General features: G+C 38.9%; 2 protein-coding genes across 2 annotated transcripts; both read left to right on the top strand.

The window, feature by feature from the left end:
* The first annotated feature begins 1354 nt into the window (after positions 1-1354).
* Positions 1355-3285, top strand: LOC145765435 (acetyl-CoA acetyltransferase, cytosolic-like). Its single transcript, XM_082577255.1, has one exon. The coding sequence runs from the start codon at positions 1382-1384 to the stop codon at positions 2585-2587; it is 1206 nt and encodes a 401-aa protein (XP_082433381.1). The 5' UTR covers positions 1355-1381; the 3' UTR covers positions 2588-3285.
* LOC145765434 (uncharacterized) lies at positions 2622-18483 on the top strand. Its single transcript, XM_082577254.1, has 14 exons — positions 2622-3444; positions 3861-4211; positions 5136-5325; positions 5819-5915; positions 6935-7068; positions 12640-12705; positions 12886-13024; positions 13422-13582; positions 13914-14095; positions 14710-14930; positions 15561-15620; positions 16473-16597; positions 17353-17518; positions 18274-18483. The coding sequence occupies exons 2-14, from the start codon at positions 3964-3966 to the stop codon at positions 18435-18437; spliced, it is 1953 nt and encodes a 650-aa protein (XP_082433380.1). The 5' UTR covers positions 2622-3444; positions 3861-3963; the 3' UTR covers positions 18438-18483.
* Positions 18484-18567: the final 84 nt, after the last annotated feature.

Here is an 18567-nt window from a genome sequence, read left to right as displayed (position 1 = left end):
TCCTGCAGGGCAAGAATACAAATCGCATCAAAAATTATGATGCCATCTATGCTTTCATAGCAAAACTGGGCCTGTGGCATCGACAAGTTCAACAAGGAAACGCAGCTTCATTTTCCAACCTTGATACTGTCCTTGAGAAAAACACCAAATTGAACTGAAGGTCTCCACAAAAAAGTTACATTCTTCGCATTAATGCAACTTACCTGGAAATAAATTGCTGTTCTGCTTAATGTTTAATGATTTTGAAACAAGGTGGGGCGCGAATTTTGTTAGAATTGTAAAAGGGAGGCGTGTCTCAAAAAGTTTAAGAACCCTTATACTAGACGAACATAGCTGAACAAAAACAAGACAAATTTTCCGCTTATTAAATGATCTAGAATAAAGTTTTTAAAAAAAAGCTTCACGCATTTGCCGGTTTGACTAAGTCTTGTTTGTAATTCCCGACGTTTATTTTAACAAAGTGTTAATCCGAAGTGCTAATTTACATCAGCTGGCAATATTGTCGTTTTTATGTCGATTTAATGTTGTTGGACATTGAATCGTTGTTAAAAAGGAGAACTAGGTTAGTTGACATCCGAGTGGAAAACATGTGTCTTCATAGTTGAGAAATGTTCCCACTATGGGTTAGTGACTTCACACCCTCAATAGTGACATCATAACGGTATAAATGGTTAGATTTTATGAAAGGCAGTATTCGGTAATGCAGTTGAAACAATTTACTGAGCAGCTGAAACCATTTAGTGCCGTTAGCTGGTCTCGCAATACCGGATTACAATCACGATAAAGCAGTTATTGCGTGGTACAACGATTATATTGCAGGACGTCGGCCAGACTTCAACAACGCTAAGTGATCATTTTAGCATTGTAGCTAATTTAAGTCTATTTACTTGTGCTATCGTTATTTGTATTTTGGCCTCCAAGCGCGCAGGTTTGGCCGCCGAGAAGGAACTCCCGGTAGGCCACGATGGCTGCCGGAAAAAAATACGAGTTTTAAGGCCTGGTATGGTTATTATACTTGTGCATTGATGGTAGACATTTATTCAGTTTCGTAGTAGGTACAAGTTTGCATTGAAAAAAAAAAAGAACGATTTTGCTTGTTATGGATTCTCAAAATATTGTAAAATTAAGCGTGTCGTTGAACGATTTTGTTTTGAGAATGAGCTCTTTTCATTAGAAATATATGTATAAAACTTTAGAACACTTAGTGAGAGTTCAAGGTAAGATTTCTAATTCAAGGTTATTTTTTCAATGTTGTCATACCTAGCACCTCAGGCGGTGCGTTATAATGTGGCATTCAAATTACGTGGTCATTGGTTAACAATTAATTCTTTATGTTTATGACTCTAGGTTTTGATTTAAAAAGTTGTATAGACTATTAAATATGTCTTCTGACCAAGTTGTGATTGTAGCGGCTGTGAGAACACCTATTGGTTGTTTTAATGGCAGTTTATCATCTATACCTTCATATACTCTTGGAACAATTGTTATTGAAGAAGCTTTAAAACGGGCTAAACTTACTAGTAAAGGTGATGTGTCAGAAGTTATAATGGGTCAAGTGTTGACTGCTGGTCAGGGAATGAACCCAGGGAGACATGCTTCTCTTAGTGCAGGTATACCTCATTCTGTTCCTGCATGTACCATTAACCAAGTATGTGGATCAAGCTTGAGAGCTGTTGCCATGGCTTATCAATCTATTAAATGTGGAGATTCTGAGATTGTTATTGCGGGAGGACAAGAAAACATGAGTCTTTCACCTCATTGTGTACACATGAGAAGGATCGTAAGAGGAAATACAGACCTCGTAGATGTTATGATGGAAGATGGTTTAATTGATTGTATTCATAAATGCCACATGGGAGTCACGGCTGAGTTAGTGGCATCTAAATGGAAAGTCAGCCGAGAAGATCAAGACACCTTTGCATTATCTTCTCAGCAAAAGACATTGAAGTCACAAAAAGAAGGAAAATTCAATTCACAAATTGTCCCTGTTCCAGTCAAAGACAGAAAAGGAAATGTCAGCAATTTTAGCATTGACGAATTTCCAAAAGCATCTACCATGGAAGGTCTAGCTCGACTTAAGCCTTGCTTTGTGAACATGACTGATTTTACAAAGGGCATGGCAGGAACAGTTACTGCTGGAAATGCAGCTGGGCTCAATGATGGTGCCGCTGCTGTGGTGGTAATGAGTGAGAAAGAAGCTAACAAAAGATCATTAAAACCTCTTGCACATATTGTTGCTTGGGCACATGCTGGAGTCGATCCATTAGTAATGGGTACAGGACCAATTCCAGCTATTAAAAAAGTTATTGAAAAAGCTGGTTGGAATATTAAAAGTGTTGACCTATTTGAAATTAATGAAGCGTTTGCTTCTCAATCCCTGGTTATAATCAAAGATCTTGGACTCGACCCTCAAAAGGTGAATGTGCGAGGTGGTTCTATTAGCTTAGGACATCCTCTCGGAGCTTCTGGATGTAGAATCCTTGTCACTTTACTCTATGCAATGCAAGAACTAAATGCCAAACGAGGAGTTGCAGCTTTATGCATTGGAGGCGGAATGGGTTTTGCGTTATGTGTTGAATGCAAGTAATAGAAATTCTCTTGTTGTGCTTTGTCACTTTCTAGACTAAATTTGTATGCCATTTGATGTGCAGAAAGAAGTTCAAGAAAGGATATTGAAAGATAAAATATGTATGTGCTGTTTCTAATGTGTTTAGATGATTCTGCATTGTTGAAATCTTTAAAAGAACCTTGTTGTTAAGTTGCCAGTTGTTTATAAGCTGTTCTTTTACTTTATATATACATATATCTTTGTGATTAGGTTTTGTATTTGTCACACTAAGCAACTGTTTTCATGTGCTGAATTAATTTTGTTGTGTGTCTTTAAGCTGGAACACTGAAATGCTGAGAATAAAGTTCAGCTGGGACTTCCAATAAAAGAACAAGAACTATTGATATAATAACCCAAGCAAAAGTCCAGATCTATTCTACAGTACGATGGTTGATAACAGAGTTTTGTTAGTTTAAGCATTCTGCATAAAGTTGTAATAGTAGGACTGTCCTTTTCGACTCTCCTACGTATGTGAACAAATATTTATCAGTTTATTATGTAGTTAAATCGCATTGCAAATACACATATAGTGTATGTTATGTACCGTACATTAGAGCTTTAATGTCTATTTCAAATGTTCACACTGTGAATTGGCCAACCAATTTAGTTATGCAAGAAGCATTGTATTGTGAGGCTTTGTATCATGTAACTTTTTTACATTTTTATCATTCCTATAGTATATAGGTAGATAAAATTTTAGTAATAGTACAATGGTTTATTAGTGACTGATAATACTTCATTCCCTATACAAAACATTTTGCTTACCGTACAGCGTGCCGTACAATCGTACATGTGTGAATAGTCGTGCATCAAAACGGTTTAAGTATAATTGGCATGTAAGTAAAAAAAACTTTTACATTATGATATAATATAATTTTATTTGGCCCTAAGATGTGTATATATATTATTTACAAATTTTTTGTTAGTTTTTGACATTTTTGATCAGTTTTGTTGAAATGGATAGTTCCTTGAAACACTTTTTTAGTACGGTACCGTAATTAGTTCTGAGTTGATTGAGCTTTAAATAACTAAAGGCAATTTTGTTACGGAAATCTATGTGGAAGTTTATTGAAAAACTTCAATAGATGCATGTAAATTTGTGTATATATAATATAATCAGAATACGTAGAATCGTAGATATGTAAGTTTTTATGGAAATGGTACTATTGTGCTATTCTAAAAAGTTTATGTAAAAGTGATATAAATAAAGCTTTTCAACAATTTAATTTGCTTTTTTATTTGTTTATGTCAGCAAATCACAACATAGGGTTAGTTGCGTTTTCTGAATCTCTGAACATCAAGAACAACCAAATCAAGAAAACAATCTTATCCTTCCTGATTGAACACCGACAAAAATGCAGAAGTGTTTTCGGCGTGTTCAGACATTAATTTCTTTTTCACAAAGGACCTTATGCGCACCAGCATGTTCACATGGAACTCATATCCATTCCTCAGTATCACCATATGTTCTTTCCACATCATCTCTTTTGTCAAAGCCAAGTCTGCAAAGAACTGTTTTAAAGTCAAGTATTAATAACCACTTTGTGTCCATACGAACTGCTGGTCAATACAATGTTGATGGAAACCAAGACTTTGATGTTGAGTAAGTGACTAATTTATAGTAACATAACAATAGCATTGTAGAAAGGTTTTTATTTGCTGTAGTGTAGACTATGTGCACAACTGCACATTTATGAAGCTTTTCAATGTCAAGCTTTGTCTTTTTTATTTAAATGTGCAATGGTATAACTGCTTAAGTATTGGGTGCTTCTGAAAATTGAATGAGGCTGTTCACCAGGCATTTAGTTAAATAACATGATGCGTTCTACTGGTGCAAATTAAACTGAAGTATCACAAGATGAATAAAGTGACAATATTGACGTTTCGTCAATCAAAAACGACCGGCTTCTTCAGGGAGCTAGACCAGATAGTGACTAGCATGGCAAAACACAGGACCATGTTGGTGAATTCAACTAAACTCAACTTCTAGACAAAAAATATTGTGCTCTAACTTGAAACTAGAAAAAAAAGGAGTTTAAATGTTAACGATCAACAAGAAACGTATATAAATAACAGAAGAGAGTGAATGACTATGAGTTATGTTAAATCGAATTGTGTACGCACTGCTGTACAGTTAGCAATCAGCATAAAACCAATTTAAAAATGTCAAATAAGCATTTACAATAGTTTTTTTGTAGATAGCAGGAAAATGTATGTCATAATTGTGATTCATTAGAGTAGATTGTGGAAGAGATAGATAACACTAACAATCTAACATGCTGAGTAACACCATAAAAGCCACCAGCACTTGTCATAGTCGTTGAAATTATTTGCATTTTGCAGGTTGCAGCTGGTTTTTAGTTTCTTTCGATGCAAGGGGTAGTTGATTATTATTTTTCTAATGAGGGCACAAAGACAGGTCGAAAACGTTTGAGTTTGTTCCATTGTCAGTTTTGTCATATGTTTGAGTTATGTGTTTGTGGTATCGTATGAAAAATCGCTTCTTTCCTAAGGTTATACTTTTTAGATCACTATTTTCTGATGACGTGGAACCTTCATATTATGACGAGGAGGCGTATTCACAGAATCGACGTGACAATTATGCTGAAAATGACTTCGGAAGTTCATTGAATGAAAAGAAATACGAAGAATCCGACTTAGAATTGTTTCCAAAAGATTTTTATCAGGAAAGCCCCATTTCTGCAAATCGGTCTCAGGTAAAGGGATTTGTTTAATTAATAACAGTTATATAAATTTTTATTTCTCTGTGGTCTATGGTCAATGGTCATTGGTCATGATATGTATAGTTGTATACACAGCACATGGAAATATTGTTCTGTTGATTATGACACGATGTCTAATTGTCAGCAAATGGTTTTCATAAAAATCTTTATTTCTTATGCCAAACTTTTTTTATTTAAGGATGTTGAAAGATGTAATATGACAAAATTTATAGTGTTGTTCACTGTTCAGTGTCTTGCTTCTTGCGTAATGTTTAGGTGAAGTTGAGTTTATGTTATGTATCACATGTTGAGAGACTGAGAGTAGTTGTCTTTTTCATGGTGTAGATTGATCTTTTGGAGGCAGCCAAGTGCTTGAGTCACAATTTGTTACATTTCTATAACAGCTGTTAAGTTTAAGGTGGATTGATCCAGGTTTTCTCGTAGTTCTCTCATTGAATCATGTTTTAACTATTTATTTTTGCTGCAGGCTGAGATAAATGAGTATTATAGCAACAACTCTATCAAAGTATTCGGCAAAGACCCTCCCAAGCCTATGCTTTCTTTTGAAGAAACCAATTTTCCAAGTAATTATGAACAAATTAAACATTTCTTGCAATATTAAATGTCTTGTTTTAAGTTCGCACAAGGCAAAAGTAGGAATGTTCCATTGCGTAATGAACAACTTTGGTTTATTTTTTCACACTAGAAGGGTTGGTTTTTATTTTGACTATTGTTTTACTTTTATACAAGTTTGATTTCAACAAGAAACCTTAAGTTGATTCAAAAATTACTTTACTTTTCCCTAAAACCGATAAAAGTTATCACCGTTTAGTGTTTATAATCAGAAAAAAAGTAACCTTTCTAATGTGGTGGATAAGCTAAAAGCAGGCCTAATCTAGGCTGTAATCCCATTCCCAATGTAAAAATAGCCAAGTTTAAGTTGTTGCTTTTCATACAACTTAGACTATGTTTTCATGTCTGCTGCGCTGCGCCGTTTGCATAAGCCAGTTATGTAATCTTGTCAAGAAGTTATGTGTTGGCTGATGTGTATGTGTAAAAGTAAGTCTGCATTGATTTTGATGAAGCATTTTCTCATTACTAGCAATAGTATTCTGAAATGTAGACTTGCGATCATTGTGCATGTTTGTGCAATATGTTGTTCAACAATGTCTGTTTATTCCAAGATTGAAAATCATGTCAACCAGCTAAATTAACATGTGATGGAATAGTACGCTATAAGGATAAGGGGATGAGTCGCAGCAATCGCAAACAAAGTGCTCAGTGCAACAAGAGCTAACCCTATTACAGAAAAGCTAACATAGATGTGTGAAGCGCTGCCTAACATTTCATGCTGGATAACAATCGTCAGGCTTATTTAAATTTATAATTCAAGTAGGTTACTGTATATATTTGAATTTAAGTGTTGCGTCTGATGATTGTTATCCGACATGAAACCTTAGGGAGCACTTAGCTTGTCCATGTTAGCTTTTCGGTAATTGTATTTATACTTTCTGAAATTTGATACTGAAATAGATTGTATTCAGACGTTTTTGTTACTGGGTTAAGTGTCGCTAAACTTTTGATTTTTAAACTGTTTTTCAAGATCATATTTTGGATAAATTATCACAACATGGAATCGACAAACCCACTCCAATACAAGCCATCACCTGGCCCGTGACGTTGTCGGGACGAAATGTGGTCGGTATCGCCCAAACTGGCTCAGGGAAGACTCTATCTGTAAGTCTGTCCAGTAGCTAAAAAATTGATCATTACAAATTCCCAGACAGCAAAAATCGTCGTTTTTACATTGTTTCAACATATGCTTTGAAAATGAGAGAATTTGTTGTCTGGAAAGCTGTCTTCAAAATGTCTTTGGGTACCTTTGGACGTATTAAACTGGATGAAAGGTCTCCACATGTTACAGATGTTATTTTCAGTTGGTTTTCATACAGTCAATCCGTCTTTATTATTCTTTAAAAGCAGCAGATACCGTGACTTGAAATGCCTTGTATATATAGTGTTTTGCAAGTTGTCTTAACGGTAATAAAAACAATCATCATCATCGGCCATGCCTGAATAAGGCGTCGGCTACCGTGAGTCTCCACAACGATCGATTGTCCATACTTCTAATTAGGTTTTCAAAATTTTGGTTTGTCCATGTTGAAAGATTTTTGAAGATTTCCAAACGTGGACGTCCCCGGTGCCTCTGACCAGGAAATCGCCCCATCATTGCCGAGTGTTCAATTCCGCGTTTGCGGTAGACATGCCCGATAAATGTCATTTGCCTTTTTTTGATAGTTGTGATGAGGACGCCAGGGGTGCACCCAGAGCGTCTCCACACTTCTTCGTTAGTGATTTTATCCGTCCAGTTTATTTCCATCATTCTACGAATGAACCAAATTTCAGCACTGTTGATCTTCTTCTCTATCTTCGGGCATACAGTCCAGGATTCACAGCCATATAGCAGAACTGACCAAATGTACACATGTAAAATTCTTATTCTAGTGTTTAGAGAGATTGAATTAGATTTCAGTATTTTGTCCATTTTGATGAAAGCTTGTTTGGATTGTGCAATTCTTGATTTTACGTCGCTCCAGCATCGACCATTCGAAGTGACCATAGAACCCAGATAGTTGAAACTATTTACTTGTGAGACTGTTGTATTTTGTATTTTGATAGTGCATACTGGAGTTATTTCTTTTGATGAAATGGTCATGCAGAAGGTTTTTGTTGCATTCAAATTAAGTCCAAGGTTCTCGCTTTGCTTAATGACTATGTCAAGTAAATTTTGTAAGCTGGAGTTTGATGTGGCGATTAGTACTGTGTCGTCTGCGTATCTTATGTTGTTGAAGTGTTGTCCGCCTACAGAGACGCCTTCTTCGTCATCTAGATGTCGTAAGATCATTTCGCCGTAGAGTGAGAAAAGATCAGGTGAAACTACGCACCCCTGTCTAACACCTCTCCGAATTTGTGTCCACTTGCTCAGCTCGCCATCTATCCGGACTGCTGCTGATTGATCCCAGTAGTGATTTCTGAGAAGTCGAAGGTCTTTACCATCTGTGTCTAAGCTGTCAAGCATCTCCATGAGTGGCTCATGTCTAACGCGGTCGAAAGCTTTGCTGTAGTCCATAAAGCAGAGGTACAGGTCTTCCCTGTGTTCTATCGACCTCTCAGCAAGTGTTCTGATTAGGAATGTGGCATTTCTAGTTCCTTTGTCTTTCACAAATCCGCATTGCACATCTGAGATTTCGGGATTGATGCATCTGCGTTAGGGTGGCCAAAAAAAATTGAAATTTTTTATTTTTGTTTGCACACCCTCTCATTTGAGGAGGATTCATGAAAAAATGACACTGTGAAAATTTGAAGTGAATCCGACAAGAGGAAGTGCTCTCCCACCGACCTCAAAGTTTGGTTTTATTGGCATAATCCGTCAAAATTCCTTGAATATGTGACGTAATTCTTTTTTGATTTATCTACATTGCAGTTGCAGCATTTTTGTTTTAACCATTGTTTTACTCTGAATTTATGATACAATAAGTGTTTCCACATGCAGAAAAACATAAATAATGCACAAAATAGATCACATTAACAAGCGTTTGGTATGAAATTAAATGCACTAAACTTTAGCGAAAACCGCATAAAAGTACGTTCACTAGTCACGATCGCAACGCTTTAGATGACAACACATTGCCCAGAAATTGCAAGAGAAATGTTTGTAAAGAGTCAAGCCATTGGTTGACTTTATTGCACTTGTTGGAAGCAGCTTTCTGTGGTGTTCAACCACTTGATAGAGAAGCTGGCGCTGTTATTCATTTTTTGTAAGAACTTCATTGAAGTCAGTAGCTAATTTGACTGCCCAGTGCTCGCTCTGCACAATCATTGACGGCTTTGAGATGACGCCAAACTTTGCAGGCTTCTTTATAATCATCACAATCACGCCATGTGTCGACAGAAGCAGTGACTCGAAAAGGTTAAGGGAATGCTGTGTTACAAACTGTGCCAAAGAGAGACGTTGAAACTTGACAATTTTGTTTGGGGCAACACGACAAACATCTTCGAGAAATGGGTCTTTCTTAAGAGCATTAACGATTGCTTTCTTTTCATCATCTGTGTTATTATCATTGAATAAAGGTACCGTAGTGCAGCAAGATCCTTACTGATGTACCACAAGCGCAACCTCAACTTTTTTCTGCCACTTGAGAAATTGCATTGTCAACCTCTTTATAATCCTCTGTCAGCTGTAACATTGCTAGGTCATTTGTAGGGGTAGATATTGATGAAGGTGCTGCAAACCAAAAAGTGGCATAGATGGTAGTAGTTAATATTCCTTCATCTACAACTGTACTGCACGCAAGTGGCAGTGTAATCTTATTGATCTTCATCTCGTAGTAGAAACGGCGAAGAACCACACCCCATACAGGCAGCTGACATGGCCCCTCAAGACAGTCAACAAATGGACACCCACTCGCTAGTGTTGACTCTCTTGAGGGGCCATGTCAGCTGCCTGTATGGGGTGTGGTTCTTCACCACCTCTACTACGAGATGAAGATCAATAAGGTTACACTGCCACTTGCTTGCAGTGCAGTTCTTGTGGGTGAAAGCTAATATCGCTACCACTGCAAAGACTCACGTTGTTACCAAACTAAAACACATCCATCAAGAGCATATAGGAAAATCAAAGCACAAAGGGAGGCGAAATTCAGCTTCCTAGCTGACCTCAGAAGCTGACTTCACCCAGAGCTTAAGTGCATTATTTGATATTGCATATGCTAACTGGGAATGCCGCACAACAATACCAGAAGACTGCCAGTTTTTGATAGACCAACGTGGTGCATGACAGATACTGATGACAGCAGAGGACCCAATGCATTGCAAAGCTGCTGCAAAGTATAAAAAGCGCAAAGATGATGAACAGAGACGCAACAGAAATCGCATTGATCCAGTACCATCAAGTGCTGCTTCTTTCTCATCTGAAAATGATCAGCAGATGATGAAGATTCTTCCAGTGACCCACTATTTGCACCACAAATCCAAATAACAGCAAAACAAAAATCAGTAGGAGCAGCCATTACCAAAACACTGCATTATTGATAATCCACTGTTTAATGCAGCACTGAACAGAACTATAACATCAAGTCGTCAAGCAATGATGATCATCACTCCTGATCTTGCTGCAGCTGGAATTGATATAAATGAATTGACAATGTCACATTCCTCTGTCATGAATGCTCATTCCTCTGTCTGGAGCTATCACTGTCGTGCAGCAGGCATTTAATTGAAGGCTGCTACTTCTTGCATGCCGTCGTCTCAAAGCCGTCAATGATTGTGCAGAGCGGGCACTGGGCAGTCAAATTAGCTACTCACTTCAATGAAGTCCTTACGGAAAATAAACAGCAGCGCCAGCTCCTCTGTCAGGTGGTCGAGCACCACAGAAAGCTGCTTCCAACAAGTGCAAGTAAAAGCCAACATGCCAACAGCTCCATTAAATAAAATCAATGGCTTGACTTTTTACAAACGTTTCGTTTGCTTCTTCTGGGCAATGTGTTGTCACCTGAAGCGTTGCGATCGTGACTGGTGAACGTACTTTTATGCGGTTTTCGCTAAAGTTTAGTGCATTTAATTTCATACCAAACGCTTGTTAATGTGATCTATTTTGTGCATTATTTATGTTTTTCTGCATGTGGAAACACTTATTGTATCATAAATTCAGAGTAAAACAATGGTTAAAACAAAAATGCTGCAACTGCAATGTATATAAGTCAAAAAAGAATTACGTCACATATTCAAGGAATTTTGACGGATTATGCCAATAAAACCAAACTTTGAGGTCGGTGGGAGAGCACTTCCTCTTGTCGGATTCACTTCAAATTTTCACAGTGTCATTTTTTCATGAATCCTCCTCAAATGAGAGGGTGTGCAAACAAAAATAAAAAATTTCAATTTTTTTTGGCCACCCTAATCTGCGTAGTCGATGGAGTAAAACGGTCAGAAAAATTTTGGTGACATGACTCATTAGACTGATTGTGCGGTGTAGTTCGCAATCAATCGCCCCGGGTTTCTTCGGTAATGTGATGACGATCGATTGTAATAGGTCCTCCGGAATTTTTCCGCTGTCATAAATCTCATTCGCGATTTCAGTCAACCTTTTTATTCCAAAATCGTCAATAAACCTTAAGGGTTTCTGTATGCACAGCGTCAGGGCCTGGAGCTTTTTTCAATTTGGCTTTCTTTATAGCGTGACGTATTTCACTTTCTAGAATCGGTGGTCCATCCATCTCTTTCGATATCGCAGGTTTGTTTCCACGAGCATCGTCGAACAAGTCTCTGATATATTCAGCCCATCTCTCGAGGATTTCATCCTTCTCCAGCAAGATGTTACCGTTCTTAGCTTTGATGCAGCCTGTGCAGGAGTGCACAGAGTTCTTTTGCATCTTCTTCACTTGGATGTGAACAATGGATGGTCTGCGCTCAATCTCGTCACACTGTTGGTTCCACCATCGTTCTTTCAGTTGCTTACAACGAGTTTTGATTTCCTTATTTAGTGAGTTGAAATTTTTCAGATCTTTCTTTGATTCTCTTCTCTTATTATCCATGAGCTTTAGAACTTCGTCGGTCATCCATACTTGATTGGCAGCTTTTGCTTTGTGCGGTATAACTGCTTCGGCCGATTCTGTGATGGCGGTACGAAGAGCTGTCCATTTTGAAGACAAGTCGTCAGAGCTTTCTTTATTCATAGTTGAGTCACACAGGGCACCGTACCTGTTCTTGACCTCTACGTTGTATTCGGATTGTAATTGGGAGTTTGCCAATAACTGCTCGTAGTCTAATTTTGGAGAGTTTTGTTGTTTGTTTATTGAGTTCTTGCGTAGTTTTACCCGGAGCGTTGCTACCACGGGGTTGTGGTCGCTGTTGCAATCTGCGCCCGGGAGCGCTCGACAGTTCGAGATAGCGCTTCTGAAACGCTTGTTTATAGTGACATAGTCAATTTGATTTTTGATATTGCCTGCAGGGCTTTTCCATGTCCAAAGTCTTCTCGGGTGATTACGGAACCATGTGTTCATTACAGTCTGTTCGTTCGCATTGCACCAATTTTCCCAGGTTTCGCCAGGTTCATTCATGTTACCAAGACCATACGGCCCGATAACATCTCCGTATCGTCCTTCGCCTACTTTGGCATTCATATCGCCCATAACGATCGTAATTTCTCGTCGTAATTTCTAACAATAATAATGAAGAAAAAAAAATGCTTTTTATAATACGCGAAAACTGGCAAATGCTACCTTTATTAAAAACAACTTCTTTTTGCAGTTCTTAATTCCCGCTATCATCCATATAAAGGCGCAGCCAGCACCTCAACGTGGAGAAGGACCTATCGTAAGTACAGAATCGTCAACAGGTTCCCACTCTTTTACAAAATACATTCTCCTTATGCTGAAACTTTCACCTAAATCACAAATGTATACTGATAGTTATGTGATTTAGCTGCGTGTGTGTTTTCTTGTAGGTATTGCTTCCATCAACAACGGTAATTGTTATTAACTCTTTTTATTCCAGGCGTTAGTGCTGTGTCCTACCAGGGAACTGGCTAAGCAATGCGGGAAAGTAGCACGGGATTATTTCGGTCGTCAAATACGAACTACGTGCTTGTTTGGCGGAGGCGAAAGGGCCAGGCAGTTGGAAGACCTTTCTCACGGTAACTATTATTTGATGAGGCATTCACAAACTAGATACGATCCCATTGCAGCTTTTTGACATGTCAAAAACAAAAAAATACGCCAGATAACTGTTGGAATCTAGTATATAAGAGTTGGCTGATAAATGAAATATTAATATGTAATTGCAATTTAAATCTATGTTGAGATATAGTATCGCAATGATTTAAAATCGCCCTGCAACGTTCCGTTTTTGTTTTTGTTACAAAAGTAATAAATAGTCTAAACTTTTTTAGAGTTGGGTTACAATATCCAAGCCTGGACGCAAATGCTTGCATTTTGGCAACCTGAAAGTGTAAACGCCTTTGAAGTGATTACGTGTTTGGGTGAAAAGAGCAAAATCATGTTTTTATCCGCATTATGATCCTCGATTTTTAGGATGTGACCTGGCAATCGCGACTCCTGGAAGACTGATGGATCTCTTGGAGAGCCGTGACGTCAGCATGAAGCATTGCACGTTCCTTGTCGTAGACGAAGCCGACAGGATGCTTGACATGGGCTTCGAACCACAAATTCGAAAAATCATAAACCAAATCAGGGTGAGACCTGCTCTTCTAAACCCCAATGTTGAAAAGACAATGTTTCTTAAACCTAAACGTTTTATTGCAATGTGGGTGGTACTTTAATTTTTATGGCCAGATGACGTCTTATCTTATAGTCGTTTCGGTTTCATCGTTTCGATCACTTTTTACATTACTACATCGTTGCTGCAACAACAAATGTTTTCTGCTAGCATATGCAAACGATTGGCGCAGTTTATAAATCATTTCGGAGTGATTCAGAGCTAGAGGCTTTGTGTCTATCACCGATTTCATCTCCAACGCTGGGGATTCCCCGATCTCTATAGAAACCAACCGCTGTTTTTTTCAGCCCGACCGCCAAGTGACGATGTGGAGCGCAACGTGGCCGAAGGAAGTTCAGAGGCTTGCAACCCGTTATTTACTTTCAAACGAGGACCCTGTGCACATCAAAGTTGGTTCGGCAGAACTCACAGCCAACCGGGATGTGGAGCAAAAGTTCTTCATCTGCGATTCCCTGAAGAAGCGAGACGTGTAAGCATCGATTCGTATCTGTCGAAATATTCTTAGCTTTGTCAAGAGTTGAAACACCTGGAAATTGTTACGTCATGGAGAAAGCCTGCTATTATTTCCGTGTCTACTTTGTCATGTCTAAACTTCCTTGACATGTCTCAAGTGCATTGCCAAGACTTGAGGCACACCTGCGTTTTCTCAGTAGTCGTCTATTGTGAAGAAAGGGGCGTTCTTCCCGGCTATCAGCACAAGGCTGAGCACTCACTAGTACAGCGAGCAGTTGCGATTCGCTAACCATAACGGTATAGCTTCCACGCTAGCCATTCAGACGAGCCCAGCCTCATGGGCGAAACACGGTGTCTATCGCTGTCAATTCTTGCTACAAATCGGCTGCCGAGAAACATAGTCGTCTATTGATGTCTTTTTTACAGTTGTAATACGGCATCACAGCTAGCTCATGTATGGCACCCAGCATATATCCTTAATCTAGGGAGATTTCAGTCCATAAGGAGAATATAAAGAGAAGACTCTGTAATGCTATAGTATCTTTTTCGCTTTGAAATAGTATCTTTGGAAGGTCTTGTTCAAGTAGATTATTCCCGGATTGCAGTTGACAGCTTTCCCTTTTCTTTCAGATTTCTTGACCTCTTAAAATCGTTAAAGAACGAATTCTATGAAAACGAAGCTAATGGTGACGGTGGAGATGGTTTCAGAAAAAGACAGCCTAGATTTCTCGTCTTCTGCAACACAAAGAGAACTTGTGATTACGTGTCCAATCAGATCCAGAGAGGGGGAATGAAATCCGACGCCATACACGGAAACCTAACGCAGAGAATGCGAGACGGTGTCATGCACTGTGAGACTATTTAACCATTTAACTTAAGCTTTGTTGGTCAAGTCGTTACTTCAGCTTTGTAGCCCAAGCGTATGCCAGATTGTTGACGATATCAATTAACTGGGAACGAATTCAATCTCCGTGTTTTGCTCACATGAAGCCTTCGCATTGATTCTAGTGACTCAGTTCTATTGGTTTTATTTAATATTGTGAATAGATTGGAGAGTTTCTAACTGAATAGTGAATAGGCCACTTTTTAGGCGTGTGATTAAATTTACAATGAAAGTCATGACAATAACTCTAAGCTAGAAAGTATTTAGTAAACTGGTAAATTGATATTTCTTTGTCTCCCACCCTTCTGATCAATACTGTAGTTCCATCGCTGAGAATCAAGTATGGGACCACCTTTAACATTTACTGTAATCCCAGCTTTACAAACATTTTAAAGTATTGCCTTGTTTTGACTGTTTTAATGTGGATTGGTTGAAATATATTTCTAACTTTTTGTTTTTATAAAACCTAAGCTTGTGAAAACCTGCGCGGGAAAACCTTATCATATGCAATTTGTGTCAGTTCTCGAGTGGTTAAAAGGTTTTGCTTATTGCGGTCTATCTCTATCAGCGGCATGGTAATCACTTCTGTTCGTTTCAGCTTTCCGCACTGGTCGAACCTCAGTGATGGTGGCAACCGACGTGGCTGCCAGAGGACTGGGTAAGTATTTTTGAAATCGATTTTTTGACATTTGTGACCAACTTTGCACAATGTCAAAGCTTTATCTAGTCGCAAGAAAGATTTCAGAGCGCAAAGACAAATCTTAATTTTTCTCATGCTCTTGGAAAAGGCAAGTTGAGGAGAAAAGCAGCAAGGTGGGCTTGACAAGACAGGATGCTTTTAAACAGATTGATGTGGAGGCAGGAGGTGGAGGTAGATCCGGCCATCCTCCGTAACGGGGAGCAACTTTCCAAAAGGTACCATTAAAAAATCCCCTTCAAAGTTTGTTTGGTAATTGCAGAAGAAAAAAGAGCAATAGCACTGGTGGGAATCAAACCCACATCGATGAAATGACTATCTGTATCACCGCCCTAACTCTCTGCGCCAAGTCAGCCGATGGAAAACGGATGACTTAATTTAGCTATTATTTGCGTTTTTCTTTTGTTGCTCAAAGGGGATTTTTTAATGGTACCTTTTGGAAAGTTGCTAACGGGGACATCACCGGATTAAAACTAGACTACTACCAGTACTTTTTATGCTTTTTTGCACGCTTCTAAAGGCCAGTCTACATTAAGTGAAGTCATTGTTTCCCTTCCACTCAGTGGCTTGTATTGAATGTGATCTGATTTTTTTCTTATTCCAACTGCGATAAATTGTAGGGAGAATACCTCTCACTTTTGGGATCATGCATAGTTTGTGCCACAGCCACCTGTATATCAAGGCCATGTTAACTTGTAAGCCTCAAGTCATAACGGAAGGCTGGTGTAATTCTATTAACCCTAAATTATTGTTTTTGGTGCTATGTGTTATTTATAGTTGGGGAGTTTTAATTAAACCTGCCTTATTACTCAGACGTCAGCAACATTGACTACGTCATCAATTACGATGCTCCCGCCAACTGTGTGACGTACATTCACCGCATTGGTAGAACTGGAAGGGGCGGCAAGAAGGGACAGTCGATCACAGTACTCACTGAGGTAACTTTTTTTGTGATATAAATTTGTGTTTTTCATTGAGAGGGAGAAAGAAAATCTTGAAAATGTTTTAAGGTCAGCTAACTTTAAATTCGTTCTGGCGTCTTGTTTTTTGTCTCAAAGAAGCCTTGTCCATCCCAAAACATCAGGGTCGACCAGTTGCCTGCAGCGATTCATACATAGCTTTGTTAGCTTCACCTGACCGAAGAGTCACTGCAAACAACGGGTCGACTCTAATGTTTATGAAGACAAGCCTTCTTTGAAAGAAAAGAAGGTAGATACAAGACAGAGTTTTCAAGCTTTTAATGAAATCTCCAAGTAACGCCAGCATCTCTACCTCAAGTAATTATTTACCAATGCGAATCATTGAAACTGCTTTATTTTCCTGGCCCTAACATAGGGGATGGGGTTTTTGGTTTCCAGCCATGGGGCCCTGGTTCAATACTCCTCCGGTTTGATATTAAACAAAGCACTTTCACGTTGAAAAAGCGCACTGGAATGTCGGTAACTGGCCCGACTGGACTGCCAACAGTGAGTAACTGATAATCCTACCCCATTAGTAAAGATGCCAAGCACAATGCGCGTATCGTTTGACAAGCATCCCGTCTAAGCATGTAATCCGTTTTGATTTTTGATTAATTTTAACCAGAAACTTTCAATCTACCAGCTTTATGATGTTTTTTAACACGACCCTACTACTATCCTTGAATAGATGTTTTCATAACATCACCTGAGTCAAACTTTCTCTTACTTTCAAGGCCGACGGAGCTATAGTCCCCGACATCATCCAAGCCCTCCGAGACATCAACCATCCGGTTGAAGAAAAGTTGCACAAGATGCAAGCCTGGTACAAGAAGAAGAAGACCACGATGAAATCCCGAAGCACTCTCATGAAGGAACGAGCTGCCTCCAACTCATACCGTGGTGAATGACTTTTATTTTATTAAAGAGTTAAAAAAGATTGCTCGATCGTTTCTTTGCCCCTTTGTAACGGTTTACTGCCTACTGATTGATGGCGTATTAAGGGCTGGATGCATCCAGTAAAGATCTTTCAAATTGGGGCTTCTCATACTTTTTGATTGTGCGACCCCATTTTAGAAAAATGTTTCCATGCGACTCCTTGATAGGCAGTTTACAGTGCCTGCTTTTGGGAAGCCCTGTTTCAAACTGCCGACCTACCAAAACTTTCTGATTAATTCGAGAATTAGTTTGTTCGAAATTTATCCGTGGGTCACTAATTCTAATCAGCGACTTCGTTTGGTGCACAAGTGAGAACATTTTTCTCGAACTAAACATGTTAATCGGCCGATTAGCTTAATCCGTGAATGATCTATTGTTGTGCAATCCAACCTTAAGACATGAACATTATGTGTGTAACCTAAAGAATAAACATGCAGCCATTAACTTCATTTCAACTTAGAACATTCTGTGGTCATGTCAATGATTTAAAGATATTTGCCTAAGCGTTCGTTTTTCTGGGATAACGTGCCCAAGGCAGATAGCGAACAACTTTTGATCAAGTTAAATCAATAATTATCCAAAACAAGAAGACTTTTTGGACACTGCACGACGCTGGAAATGTTGGCAAAATTTACGGGCTCAATCGCCACTCCATTAAGGCATCGTCGATCCTGCTACAGTAGGCTGCATACGACAATGATGTTTCTTTGCATTGGCAGGTGAGAGGAGAAGTAACTACCGAAGTTACCATAATCGAAACGATGACGATGATGACAGATACGCACAGAGAAGCAATCGAGATTTCGGCGACAATACAGATAGTTACGAGAGCCGTCGGGGCTATCAAAGACGCTATAAGCGCTACGACGATAACGATTTCTAGATTGCCGATTCCGATCTCTTGCCACTGCAATGCCCTGGAAAAACAATGGCGTCGTGAAAAAGCGTCTCGCCTTTCATGGCAAAGTTGTCTATTCAATCTCCAGACCAGTCGGCCACTTTCGGACAGCAAA

This window comes from Aplidium turbinatum, chromosome 2 (genome assembly GCF_918807975.1).
Source record: "Aplidium turbinatum chromosome 2, kaAplTurb1.1, whole genome shotgun sequence".
NCBI classification, from domain to species: Eukaryota; Metazoa; Chordata; class Ascidiacea; order Aplousobranchia; family Polyclinidae; genus Aplidium; species Aplidium turbinatum.
Note: the sequence above shows the minus strand (reverse complement) of the source record. Positions and strands in the feature narration are given on the sequence as shown.